The sequence below is a fragment of the Lepisosteus oculatus genome, chromosome 2 (assembly GCF_040954835.1).
Source record: "Lepisosteus oculatus isolate fLepOcu1 chromosome 2, fLepOcu1.hap2, whole genome shotgun sequence".
Classification (NCBI taxonomy): Eukaryota; Metazoa; Chordata; class Actinopteri; order Semionotiformes; family Lepisosteidae; genus Lepisosteus; species Lepisosteus oculatus.
Window position 1 is genome coordinate 16,882,359 of NC_090697.1, and position 14,864 is coordinate 16,897,222.

General features: G+C 37.2%; 1 protein-coding gene across 1 annotated transcript in view; it reads left to right on the forward strand.

The window, feature by feature from the left end:
• The window catches only part of ephx2 (epoxide hydrolase 2, cytoplasmic), a 97,121-nt gene that overhangs the window by 41,923 nt on the left and 40,334 nt on the right, over positions 1 to 14,864 (forward strand). Inside the window, exons 11-12 of the mRNA XM_069197634.1 lie at positions 2,827 to 2,912; positions 6,868 to 6,979. Coding sequence (XP_069053735.1) covers positions 2,827 to 2,912; positions 6,868 to 6,979 — 198 coding nt within the window. The remainder of the gene's footprint in view (positions 1 to 2,826; positions 2,913 to 6,867; positions 6,980 to 14,864) is intronic.

The window sequence follows — 14,864 nt, forward strand, 5'->3', positions numbered from 1 at the left end:
CTGACTCTCTGTGGTCATTACAAATCCCAGAGTGTTTCTTGAAAAGAGAAGGGGTGTAACCCCGGCATCCTGGCCAAATTTTCCATTGGCCTTTACCAATCATTCCCCACTAATAATCCCCATCTATGAATTGGCTTCATCACTCTGCTCTCCGTCCCACTGATAGCTGATGTGTGGTGAGTGTACTGGCGCACTATGGCTGCCGTCGCATCATCCAGGTGGGGCTGCACATTGGTGGTGGTGGAGGAGAGTCCCCATTACCTGTAAAGTGCTTTGAGTGGAGTGTCCAGAAAAGTGCTATATAAATGTAAGCAATTATAATTATTAAGCAATTATTATTTATCCCACAAGCCACTATCTGCAACCTGCAGTGAAGCCTGTGGAGTAGTTCTATTGCTTTTATCATTTCCAGCAGTGGACACTAGAAGTCCCTGACTTTCACAATAGATCCTCTGTAGTGAGCTCTATGGATGACAATGTTAATGGGCATAATGAATTTGCCTCTACCTATGCTTTTAAGCTGAACAAGTGGCTTAAATATGACAAGACGGCAGCTGAAGTAATTATGGAAACCAATGTACTCTTCTTACATTCTAATGTAGTTGTTTATCATATTGTGCCAAATAAAGGGCATCAGCAGAGAGTTTTTGTGTTGAAAGTCGTCTTTATTTCATATGCATATGGAAGTCTTGCTCTTGTACGCAAGACTCAAAAGACAATACTTACAGTGCTCTTTTATACAGTGAAACAAATGATACAAGATACACTCCCATATAAATCTTTGCTTGCATTGTGGCTATATATGGTCATTCTAGAAAGCTGACCACTACCTATATTTTCTTTGCAGCTGGCTTGCGTGACAAGCAGCCCCTTCTGCTTGTAACTTTTTTTTCCCATTTGTTCCAGGATAGGTCACTTGGAGAACTATGGCAGCAATGTGTAAAGATACAGTGTGACTATATTATCTTTTGAGACAAGACATCCTGAGATGGAGTTAGTAAAATATAAGTAAAATAATACATAGCCAACAAAATATAATACAAACTTTTAGTAAAAACTTTTAGTTAATTCCCTCAATCATGATAAAATAGTTGTTATTCATTGCTCAGCAAGACAGACAGATTGTGTTCCTTACTACTGAAATCACACATACAGTTTATAATAATAATAATAATTGCTAACACTTATATAACACTTTTCTGGACACTCCACTTAAAGCGCTTTACAGGTAATGGGGACTCCCCTCCACCACCACCAATGTGCAGCCCCACCTGGATGATGGGATGGTGCCCAGAATGTGCCAGAACATTCACCACACATCAGCTATCAATCATACACTGAATAAATCATATACATTGAATAAATCAGAGACAATGTCCTTTTAATGAATTTATAAGAATTGTACATTTCATTACCCTTCACTGTACTGTTCAGTAATTTAATACAAAATACACAGTAAATACTAAAATAATAAAATCACGTGCGTGCTTTCCTGAGATAATTACAATACAGGCCTTTCGCAATTTTCTGTAAAAAGCCACAAGATGTCTCGTGTGCAAAAGCAAGGAGAGACTGAAGGATAAAACAGAGCCCTGGTGGAGACCATATTAGGCTCTGCACTTTCCATATGCAGAAGGAACTTACTGCACTATTTGGTTTAAGATTCTATAAATGGCACCTTTAAGTAGCCAGGCAAATAGTTTATCTGAGAGCATCTCACAGTTACAGGGAAAACTCAGATAAATTAGTAGACCTTCAGGTTCAGTGGTGAAATTTGTTTTAAAGATAAAAATGTCTTGTTTAAGTGACTTATGAAAATGTGAACATGGGGAAGTGTTTTTTGTGACTGCTGGGGTAGGTCAAAGTATAAATGTTTAACTTTGCTCTGTCATTTATTCATGGGCTCAGCCTAACTCTTGCAGGCACAGTCCATTTAGTCTCTGTTGTTAGTAGGCACAGGAAAGATTTACTGCAGGGGATTAGAAGTTAAGTAGTGCAGGGTAATACTTGTATACAGCACATACTGTTAGGAACTGTTATCTTTTATATGTTGATTAAGTACTACATTTGTATTTAGAAAGTATGTTCTGATTGCACACAGCAAGGAAGCATCATCCTCAGTCTATCGGTAACAAATCCTACAACTCCAACTAATGTGACATACATGTAACACATGCACTGCTTTTTAGTGCATTGTGTGAAAAACACTGATGGTTGGGATGTCAGAATCTAGTGCAATAGATGTTCGTAGACTAATACATGATGCATTAGCATGAAGACATTTTTGAGAGCTGTAATGGACCATTGAAACGTTTTGGTTAGATATGACTACAGTACTGAAATAGCACATTTTATTCTTCTCTTAACAACTAAGAGCTTGAGGAAGGCATTGCAGAACTTGAAAATAAATTGTGGGAACTTGTTGGTGCGATTTCATGAGTACTAGTAGCATCAGGTGGAAGTGAGATAGTGAACACAGTCCTGTCGGTGCTCTGACATAAAGTTGGAATCAACATTACCTTTTTGACGAGCCATTTTTAAGGCTAAGCTTTTTGGTGGTCAGTATTCATAAACATACCTCTTATCTGTTAATGATTTGAAGTATAGAATTTAAATCTCTTCTTCCATAACAAAATTCCAATAAAATTTCATAGATAAAAGTCTATTAAAAACAAATTCCAAGTAGTTGCTGCATTGCTATAAAACTTTGGAATACTGCAGGACTATGTTTTATATAAAAATCTGGGGTTGGAATTGACGGTGGTAATACAAAGTTTTTTTTACAGTTTGATAATAAATGAAGTAACTTTTCTGTCTGTCCTCAAGGGCATTCCGCAGGTGACACTGGTTGGCCATGACTGGGGTGGTTTATTTGTGTGGAACATGGCACAGTGCTATCCTGAGAGACTCAGGTATGAACTCTTTACAAACCTGTTTCTTCTGTCTTCATATTTTTACATCTTAATTCATCCTAATTTTTTCCACATATAGGAGGGTTTCCCACTTTATCCACGATTAAAGTACTGTACTCGCCTGATTGACACTGCAATCATTGTGTGCTATCAGCCCCACTTCACAGCAGAATAGGTGAATTTTGTAAGCCCAAAATGGAATTTAGCCAAGTTACAGAGTGTATAAATAGCACCATGTGGACCGCAGCCCTGTCTTCCTGCCTGCTGCAGCTCTGCTCAGCTGCACCCCTGCTCAGCTGCACCCCCTATCTCTTTGGCTGTGTGTCTGCACTAGTGCTGCTGTGCCTGCCTGTATAATCATCTCAACCTGTGCATGTCTGGAGTTTCTGACTGTGCATGTTTGTGAAAGTCTTCGAGTGTGTAATCTGTACAGCTATGTGGTCTATCTGTGTTCACCTTCTCCAAACTCTCCTGTTTCCTTCTTCCCCTTCTTTCCTCTCTCTCCCTTCTCTGACAACCCTGTCCTCTCCCTCTCCACCCTGTTCCTCAGGCTGTGACAGGAGATCACATACTGGGCCGCCAGTTTAACTAAGTTCCCTCCTCCCTCTCCCAGTAGGATTGGGTGGTGTTCTGATTCTGGCGGGTGTGGGAAGTCTGGGATTAGATTTGTTATTTTAGAGAAGAATGTTTGTCTAAGCCCAGAGTATTTTTCATAGTGCACAGGAAGTGCATCTCTGTGCATCTCAGTGTCTCCTTACTGTCTGTGTTGCATAAAAGGAGTTCAAGAGGTGTGGGAGTAAACGTGGTAAGTACAGATGGAACAATTCAGAATTTGCGGTAGAACCCATCGGCATATTAAAGTAGCTAAGCTTGGCTTTACAATATCGTGGTGAAGTTCTGCTGTGTGATTCACTGGTCAAAGATGATCGATAGGTGGCACTTGTGGTGCAGTAGATGTTAGTGAAAACGTTAGCTTCCAACAACAAAAGTGTAGTACTTTTTAAAATCTGCTTAATGTAGAATATTAATATGGAATCATGTAACTAAAGGGACATTTTGGTAGCTGAAAATAAAAATAAGTTTCTGAAAATCATTAACAATATTAAAATTTTAATATAAATAGAATATTATTTAGCTGGCTTTGGTAGGATATAGTGTATGACATTCTTCATAAACACCTGCATCTAATTCTTGAACTCAGTCACTGGTGGTTATTTTGGCAACATTTTGACTTGCTTATTTCAACTAAATTTCTGTTGTGATTGTTGCAATAGAAAATGAAACACTTGTCCAAACAAGCTGTTTAAACTGAATGATGATTTAGGTTCAGTGGTGCAAATTGCCTACACACTAGAAGGTCCCAGTTTGAATTCCTGGCTCACTGTACTATTTAAATATTATGTTAAATAAATATGAAATTTATTTAATTAGATATGATAAAAAATAATTTTTGAAATCTTTATTGATTATATATATATATCACAGTATTTCTATGTAAATATGGAAATAATATTAATAATACATGAATGAATAACGTGAAAACAAACAATGGCGGGAGAAAAACCCAGTTCTATCAACCACATGAGACCAAAAAGCTCCAGCTGTTTAATGCCACTAAGTGCCAAAAAGAAAAACAACAAACACTTGAAATTTGTGATATATTTAATCAAATCAGAAATGTGTTTGCATCTCCCTTGAACACTGGAAAGCACATAAAAAATCTACTACACTATTCTACTCTAGGTTACACATTTTCACCCACTGCCTCCCTTTCCCAGAAAAAAACAACAATGGCAATTTCAAACACAAGTTTTCTGCACAACTTACTGCCTACACGGAAATAAACTAACCTAGAAGGCATAATTAAAAAAAAAAACTAATCAGCTACTTTCTATCTCTCCATCATTACTCTTCCATAACTTTCCTAAAAACATCCCCCACTGAATGAATATCAACAAAATTGTACTATAGTTCTTTCAGCAAGGTTAAATTGTAAGATAACCATTGACCCCTTTTGCGACAACATACCTCTGCGAGTCTAGATTTTTCAACATTGGTTGACAAAGAACCGAAACAGATGCTGCAAATGACACATGAATTGCCATGTTCCACAGTTTTGAGCTTTGGTTGATGCCAGACCATCCCATTGAAGATAGTAAAAAAATGCCTCCATCTTAAAAATAATATTTTTAATAACATTTATAATCAAATAACATTAAATAGTCTACCAATTTACCATAAATAAATATTAAACATCATTAGTTTTTGCAAATTGAATCTGTAAAAGAAATATGAGATTTTTCATATTATACATTTATCAATATGTTAAATAACCCCAAAACACAATTCAAAACTTGATACTTGATAATTACAAAGGTTACGTTTTTTTAAATTGAATACAACTCAATATGAGTAGAGCTGCTATGTGTCTATGTGCTGTGTCCATGGTGTGTGCAATATATACAAGTAGAGCAGTTCTGCTGAATACAATGAAAACTGTGTCCATGTAGCCATTACAGGTGATTTGCTAAAGGAGCTGCAGGTTGGCTATTTAGCAGTCTTATTGCCTGGAGGTAGAAGCTGTTCTGTAGTCTGTTGGACTTGGACCGAATGCTTCGGTACTGTTTACCGGACGGTAGGAGAGAATACAGTTTGTGACTGGGATGACTGGGGTCCTTGAGAATGGACCTGGCCTTCTTCAGACATCAAGCTGAGTAGTATTGATGTGTTGATTGTATTGATGTATTGATTTTTGGGGGGTGGGGGTGTGGGTTTCCCTGAATCATTGTAGGGGGTGTATGGTCTGTAAAAGGTTAAGAATCCCTACCATGCTGGTACATTGATATGGAAATTCTGGTCCAGAAGGAAGAGTGCCAATAGACTGACCAGCTACACTTACAGCAGCTTCCTGTTTTTTTTGGAGACTGACATCGTGATGATCAGGCCCAGCCTTGCTTACTTTCTGAGGTCTGATACGATTAGGCAAGACGTTTAGAGATAATCTCCAGATGAAGGAGTATACCATAAAATTATCAAAATTAAATAAAACTATTCAAAAGATAAAAATGAATCTTTTGTGGCTGAAAGAGAAGGCTTAGGAGAGATTTGATTGAATTATTCATTATGTCATTCAAAATCCTCAGTGAATTGGAAAATATAAACCCTAATGTCTTTTTGAAAGTCACCTCAGAGCCCAGGAGCAGAGGTTACAAATGGAAATGAAGTGTATTAACAGGAAGAAGTCTCATTCAATGTGTAAATAAGATGGCAATTTATTGAACCAACTGAGAATTCATTTGCAAGAGAATGTATCATTTGAACATTGAGCAAAGGTTATTGTGAAAGATATAACTGGATTTAAGAACAGGCTAATATTGAAACTGAACTTGTGTAGATACACCAAATTCTAGGAATTATGTTTGTGCTTAGGTGAGATATTACCCAAATTCCTATTGCTGGTAACATTGTGTTGGTACATGCTAAAGTGTTTGAAATGTTTCTGCAAGTATACTGAACCACTCCATTTTGTAAATATGAAATCTGATTAGAACCAATGTGCTTGTTGATCTTCTGTTAAACCTATAAATATTTATTTCTTAGAAATTATTTGTTAAAATGTTTAGAGGCTTTTAGAATCCTCTATATTTTACAGGACAAAATTATGGTAAACAAAGAGTAAGTGAATTTACTGTGTTAAATTACTTCTCAGTATTCAGTACATAGTTAATATCATTTACATTTAATCTCTGACAGTATGCATCTATCAAAGACCTGGGATTTCTAAAAACCTATTAAGAGAGAAACCAAATTTAACAAAACTGTTGTAAAAATGTGTTGCATTTCATACTGTTCATTCAATGTCTGTTAACAAAGTATGTTAACTTTTTTCAGAATGGTTCTACTGCTTATCATGCTTGTTAATCTACTTATTCTTCTGTATCTGTCTCTGTTTCAGGGCTGTGGCATCACTGAACACTCCCTTATTTCCTGTTACGCCTGATGCGAACCCCATGGAAAAACTGAAATCCTTGCCTATTTTTGACTACCAGCTTTATTTCCAGGACCCCGTATGTGAACATTGATTTCTTCCGTTCTTCATGAGAAACCTTTTACAAAATTCTCCAAACATGCCATTAACATTCTAATACAAAACTGTCAAGTATGTTAAAATAATTAGAAAATTGAAACACCATAGCTTTGCAGCTTTGCAGTCCTCTCTATGCAATTCCAGACTTTTCACATCTGTGATTTCTTTTAATTAGGCAAATAAAAGATGTAATACTGTGTAGTGTGCTCTCTGAAGGCACCAGTTCTGTAGGGTTTGGGCATTTACTGGGACAATTATTAATTGTAGCAGTAAATCACAAAATGATTATTTTCATGGCTTTAGAATCTAACCATGCGATATAACTCAAACAACGCACACACACAGGTACTAATACACGAGGATACATTTATTAATACATAGAATATGCATATAAACCTAACAGATCTTATCGAGAGGGTTATCAGAATCCAAAAGGTATATATTCAGTCAGTTACAAAGAGTTACACATCAAGAGGACATACGTTCAGTATATCATTCATTTAGATCGTTTCGTAAATGAACTTGGTTATAACTTCTACATTAGATACTCAAAACAAGTACATAACTCTTAGGAATTAAATTGATATCAACTGGTTGGGATAACAATTGAATTCTCGAGCAGTAATGCAGTGAAGTTGAATACTCATCCAATCTCTGGCGATTCAGATCTCCTGCGGGCACAAAGAAACAGTTTCAGGCTGTTGCTGTCCAATCCGCACTCTCTGGCTCGGTGCCAGGCTGTGCTGTGCGGCTTGCGACGGTGCGCTGCTGATGCTCACTGACCGGCCAGTTAGTGTTGGCTTTAACTAGCAAAGTTTGCACAGGAGAAAAGATGACTGTGGGTCCCAGCAGGTCAGGAAGAGGACCAGTTCATTCCTGATGAAGCGCTAGTTCTGAATAGTGATTCAGCTGTCCACAGTTTCAACCTGTTCACGAGGCATGCTGCTGGTGCTAACCTCGGGTGGATCCTCTGGTTACTCTCTGGCAACCTCCGCTCTAGACTCTTAGAACAAAGGAAAGTTCTGGCACTCGGACACACTGGCCGTTCCGTGGTTGTCCGGGCTGAGTCTCAGGATGGTCAGGAGGCGCGCTGCGAGAATGTCCTGCCCTTGGGAGCCTTCTGCTCCTGGGCCGTCCTGCCCTGGAATTCTCCTTTGAATTCCCTTTAGAAAAGTCCACAGAATTCTACTGAGTCCTACTGAATCTACCAGGCTCTCTGTGTTGCCTGTTTTTACCTGGAGGAACTTCAGCTCGTTGATTGGCTGAAAGTTCCATGGGCATCAGAGTCCCACGTGGGTTACTCGGCCCTACCAGTCCCTGATTGGTAGATCAAGGTGAGATATGAGTCACTTACTCCTGACACTTAGGAATGCAGTCCAGATGTCCATCTGGCACTCCCTAGACAGATAGGCGCCAATGGATGACCATTGATCATGATAGCCAGGCTTAGCTAAGTGCATCCCCCTTTGGGAGCTGACCCTTATCAAAGGAACCTTAAATCAGCCTGCATAAATAGTTTCTCTGTGGCTGCACCACAGAGATGAACAGAGATGGGGCCTCATTTGGGAAAGCTCAGAACACTTAATTCTTTCTTATTAATAAGCCTCGCTGCTACAACTGTATGTAATTTCATTATATCATTTGCATTACTTAACATGTTGTATACACTAACTTAGTTTTACCATTTGTATTATGGAAAAAGCACTGTGAAGTTGATTTGTGATTTGATTATTCTATATGTATCTATATTGGGTGGATTTCTTTCGGAAAAAAGACAAAAGTAAGAAAACAAAGGTACTGTAACAGAAGTTCTTGCATATGGTATTGCACTTAAATGAAAAGGGCTCAAGTAGCTAGAGGTACACAGGGCAAAGATGAAACAAACAGCTCAGCCAACATCAATTTCAGACATACAGTATGACTAACCTTCAGGCATACTGTTGACTTGAACCAAACATGTGAATGCATTTGACTTGTGCCTGGTCTTATCATGACTGCAGCGTGTTCAGGCCACCAGGCTCACCATTAAGTTGACTTTTACTCCCTGGTACTGTATAAGGCCAGACACTGTTTTTTCAATTACCTACAGCCAGCCTGAGTCTTTTCATTTTAATGGTTGAGCTACAATGGGTTTACTTTTTAAGGATAAGTGTGAAATAGGACCTATGTATGCCCTCATCGCATGACTGCTGATGTGGTCTCTTATAATCTCTGATATTCATTACTCACTTACCTTTTTCATCATGATCATCATCCTGGGATGTACAGTATGAAGAGGAAGGACATTGAGTCTTTTTATATCTATTCTTATCTATTATCAATATTCTCATTCATGTATTGAATATTGTCATTGTTATTGTGTTTTTAACCTGTTGGGGATCCAGATTGTAGTCGTTTTCTCTGTTCGGCCATTTTGTCAGATTCCTCACTTTGATTTGAACTGGAGGTTTACCTGTCCATCGAGAGAAGCTGGGGGTGGACCTTGGGGTGTTTAATGTGGCGTTCATAGTGTAGCAGTTAGTCTTGCCTTTGTGTTGAATGTGTCCTTGTCTGTGTGCTTTAATACAACTTGGTTGATGTTAAACAAATACTCTTAAATTTCTTGTGGGAAATTCCCTAAAGAAACTGCAGTTCTTTTATTTTTGTTGAATTTTTCTTTTGTAATATTTTTTCCCTTTTCACCACTTAACAACTACAGTATATAAACTACTGTATGTTGGTTTTCCACTTTATCTTTGTGACTGGATTATTTTTTATGACTTCTGTGACCTAACTACAATGCAATTTGTGGATTTAGTACAGAACTGCATAGTAAATTGCATACTGTCTAGAATAGTTCTGTCTGGGGATCATCCTCAGTTGCCTGCTCGATTGCAAAGAAAATACCCTTTGAACAAAGCTGGCAATCAGCTCTTCCCGTTTGGTACTAAGGACTAAGCAGCAATGTTGTTCTACTAAGTAGGAACTGAAGGGGTCCCTGATTAAAGTATAAATATATTATTTTTTTCAGATGTGTTTGATTCTATTTGAGGGGATCTTGAAGGGTGCCAATAATTTTGGCACCTATGTTTTTCACGTAAAACAGCATTACTTGTTTGCAATTGAACCTTGAAATTCATTTTTTTAAAATAAAGGGACAAGTATTCTCCTAACATATGAGTATTAAGTCTCTGTTATCTATCTTTTTTTACTATGCAATACTTCAAAAGTAGGTCTTATGCACTTTCTGTCGTGCACTGGTGACCTTAACATTTACATGAGCTGTCAGCATTTCTTTGAGCCTGTGCAAACCAAGTTAGAATGCCTCTCAATGAGACCTAATATTTATCAATCAGGCAATGAATCAAGGTCCCAATCTCCTTAATCAGCTGCTATTTAAAGCAGTTCACTGTATCACTGTTCCAACATTGAGCTTGGAGCCATCCATGCAAGCAGAATTTTCACTGTTTGCTCTCTATTTCCTCATCTATATTTCTTCGGGAGCTTTGACTCAGCTGAGTTCACCCTCTTCTTGTGTCTGTCACTTATAGCTTTTTTTAGCGGTTGTCTTCTCTAAGGCTTCAGCTCGCCAGCTTCCATCTAGTTTTTCCACTTGGAGCCTCACCTTGACTCAACAGCCATCTCCTGCTTTCCCTGCTTAGATATTTTTGCTCCACCACTCTTGCTGCAGATTACAGGAAGCCTTTTCTGCACTGGAGCATTTTCTTTATCTGTCTGCCTGCAACACCTTTCTCCAATAACACTTTCATAGCCATTTACTGCCGCTGTGGAAAAATCTGAAGCTGCTGCTTAGATCTGTGCTTGGATCTGCCAATCATCACTTCACATCAGTTCTTTTTTCATTGGAATATCGTATATCATAGGAATATCTCCCTATTCTAAAAATGCACCCACAAACCAGGAGAGGCTGTTTTTAACCAAAGGATTCCTTACACAGGAAATCAAAGTTCCTAGCAATAACAGAAATGCAAGCTCTTTTAACAAGGTTCAAATACTTAGCTCCAATCTAGTCTTTCCAGGTAATCTAAAACAAGGAGCTCTTGCCTTCACTCTTTCTTCTCTCTCTCTCCTCCTTTCTATTTTTTATGCCTTTTTCTTGGATTGTTGATTAACACTTAATTATTTACTCATAACTTAAGTAAATTTTACAGTTGCTTTGATGAAAAGTTGCTCTGGTGAACTTTACAATTGCTTTGATCATTGAATCTAGGACTACTACATCTCAACCAAATCTGGAAATGTTGACAATAGCCAGGTGTTACCCATTGTACCTAGGTTCACTTCATAACAATATTTATATACTGTAGCTGGTAGCAGAAAAGCATTCCACTTTCCTTATAACAATCTGCATTATTTTAGAAATGTTTTTGGTGTTGCTTATTATAACTACATTTTACTGTTGTTATTGTAATGGAAAATGCAGTTCTTTTAGTTTTTAATTTAGTTTGTCTTAACAGAGTGGCACTTTGTCTCAGTAGTATGGCAGAATTTTCACTTACCAGCTAGAAGGACTGGGGTTCGATTCTCAGTCAATGCACAAGTTGTACTTTTTACCAATGAAGACTCTTTCCTTAATAGTAAATGCAATACATAATATGTATACTATATTGACATTTTTATTATTTTATATATCACAGTAAGTTAAATAATAAAATAATATTAATATTATATGAGTAACATGAATGAGTTAGAAAATGTGAATACTGTCAATAGTGGGAGTAAAAACCAGTTCTACCAGTCAGACCAAAAATCTCCAGGATGTTCGGAGGGAGTAAGTGAAGTTTAATTTACCCTTAAACAGAAATCGCAATTTAGATGTTTTGATGTGCATATTTCCTCTTAAATAATTATCATTTAAGCCACTATGTATAATATATTTTATATAATTACAATATAAAATAAGAAAGTTGTATTAAAATTCATTAAACTACAAACATTTAAGATCAGTGATGTCATGGCTGCTTTCACATCTCCTTCTTTCCTATTTTTCTACTCTTTGAAGACCTCCTGCAGAGTTAGAAGTGCAAAAAATGGAGGAGGGGTATGACAAATGAAAAAAATGCATTTGATATCATGAGAAATTCAGTGAGTCAAGTCTAGATGTAGAATGTGTTATACTTTAGCTGAACCTCATGTTCTTAAGCATGAATATACATTTGTTATAGTTTTACACAGTTTAAACTTGAAAAGCAGTTTCAAATGGTACAATAAATAAAACTTAAGTTAATATTTAATGCAGATTTCATTTTTATTATTAAAATAAGATATACTGTATGTGACACACATGGCACGTTAAGGACTCATTGTGCCACCTGGCAGTTTTACAGAGTAATTCAGTTCTGCACCAGATTATATAAAAAAAAGGTGCTGGGCACTTACTTTTTTGGTGAACTGTTGCATGTACAGTATCAGAGGCACACAACAATGTGCCCCAAGCATATCTGCATCTGTATCTCCCTGTTCTAAGAAATGCATCCACTAACAGAGAGGCAGTTTTTAACCTAGGGATTCCCTATACAGGAAATCAGTGTTTCCTAAAAACAACAGAATGGCAAGCTCTCTTAACAAGATTCAAATACTAAACTCAAATCTGGTCTTTTGGGATGATTGACAAAGGTGTCTCATCTGACACATGCATTGTTCTCTCTCTTTGTGTCTGTCTGTCTCTTTCTGTGTTCTTCTCTCTCTGACTACCTGCCTTTTTATCCGGTGTATCTCTGCTGCTGATCATGCTTAATCATATACCCAGAACTTAATTATCCAAAGTAAATCAGACAATACCTTTGATCAGTACAGTATGTTCCAGACCCCCTACCAGCAACCACCTCTTCCATATATTGTACTTGCTTTGAAGTACCCCAAGGACTGCAAAAGTTGTTATTAGCAAGGTTGACCATTGTCTCTAAATTTTAAATAACTCAATATCCCTTCCAGTAGCTGTAACAATATTAATAATAATAAATAGTTCAGGTGGGTAGCTGTGTCAGCATGCGTAAGCTGCAAAGGAACAAGGTTTAGGTAATAGAGAAGAAAGAAAACAAAGAAAGCCTTCTTCAGGTGTGAGCTCCACAGCCGAAACCTTGTTTTCTTTCTTCTCTTTTCAGCATGGAATAAACCTATTACTTGTTCCTTAATAATTATAAGCTTGGGCCAGAATTGGGTGAGAGGGGGGCAAAGTGATGCAACATTTTTATATGTATGTTCGTGTACCTCAGGATAGGAAATACTGGACTAGAGTTTCATCAAGGTTGTAGTTCTGCCTCTTCCCCATGCTTTGAGGCTAAAATCTGGATTGCCTTGCCCCTTGCTTGTAATACATGGATTTTTGTTAATGAGTGATAGAGTTAGTGTCAAAGAAATTTGGGTAAACAAACATTAAAGTATAGCTGTAATAGCTACAAGTATGGAGGTGTGGAAGTTAAGTCCAAATACAGTAGCGGTCCCCTGTAGTTCCCCACTGCAAGGGTGGGGATATATCAAGAGAGGCAGGAGACTAGAACTGTAGCTCACTAGTTTTTTACCTTTTTAGGTACACGGGCCTGCTAGTTACTCAGGTAGGTAAATGAAGTCATGTGCTTCTGTCATGAACACAACCTGAAGTCAATGGCTTCTGTCAGGAACACTGATAAAGTCAATTGTACAATTGTTCGGGTAGGGGAGGAAGGAAGCAAAACGAGAAGAGAGTAACTGCTTGGTGTGAGAATCAACTTAAAAACCTGACTTAAAAATATAATCTTGTCTTAATTGCGTAAAAATAAGCACTGACTTTTAACATTTCCCAGTGTAAATAGGGAGCACAGGCTTGCTAGGACCTTTTCTTGCTAGAAACAATAAAATAGCAAATACTGTTTTATAGAATTTGGAATTTACATCACGTAAAATATAAAAAGGTTGTATCAAGAGTATCAGGGGTACACAAGATTGAACATGAAATGTTGAGCTTCTGAGAAATCTTTCAGGTTAAACACCTACAGGGTATTGTCGAGAACAGCAGTCAAATTCCATCAAAGTCAACATAATAAATGTCTGAAAGAATTTGAATTTGACCTTTTTCCTAGAATGAGGAATAGGAAAGTGTTTAGAAAATCAGATGATGACAAAGAACTTAAAAAAACATTTACCATTGCATCATTAAGCACTTACAAAAACATAAAAATATACCGAGAGACAGGAGAACATTTAACAAATGCTGTTGGTTTCAATACTCATTTTTACAGCATATACTGTTCAAATCACTGAAAAACAAAAATCACTTGTGTGCTGTGGTTTCGTTCTAGGTGGTAAGTTTACCACCTCTTCTGCTTTTGGTGATTTAGGTTCTTTAGTTGCCAGAGCACAGTTTGCTGATGACGAAATATGCGGTAATCCTAACACAGTAATCACAGTAACTGATGTGATTCCTGCACTGAAAGAGGCCTGTACTTACTACATTACTCACTGCCCAAGTTCCAGAATAAGGACAAGTGTATGGACATTTGATATATTTAAAGTATATATAGACAGAAGTGGATAATTCGTACTGTAATTTTTTTTTGCTGCATTTCATTTTTTAAAGAATAATTAGGTTGGCAATGTGTCAATTATTTGAATTGTTTCATTATTAAAAGTACTGTATATTTCTAGTTAAAATTATACTGTATTTAAACTGAGGTTATAAGAGTAAATTGAAGAATACTAAAGATACTGTTTGTCCAGAGCAGTAGAATGGCGTATAGTTACAGAAAACATGAAGACATTGTCTGCCTGTTCCCATTCACTGTAGCTGTAATTGATATGGTCTGTTTTCTGAAAATTGGTACTGAATATTTCACCTGTATTGGTGATGATAATTTAATGCTTTTAAAGCAGAATAGGGAGTTGTGTTA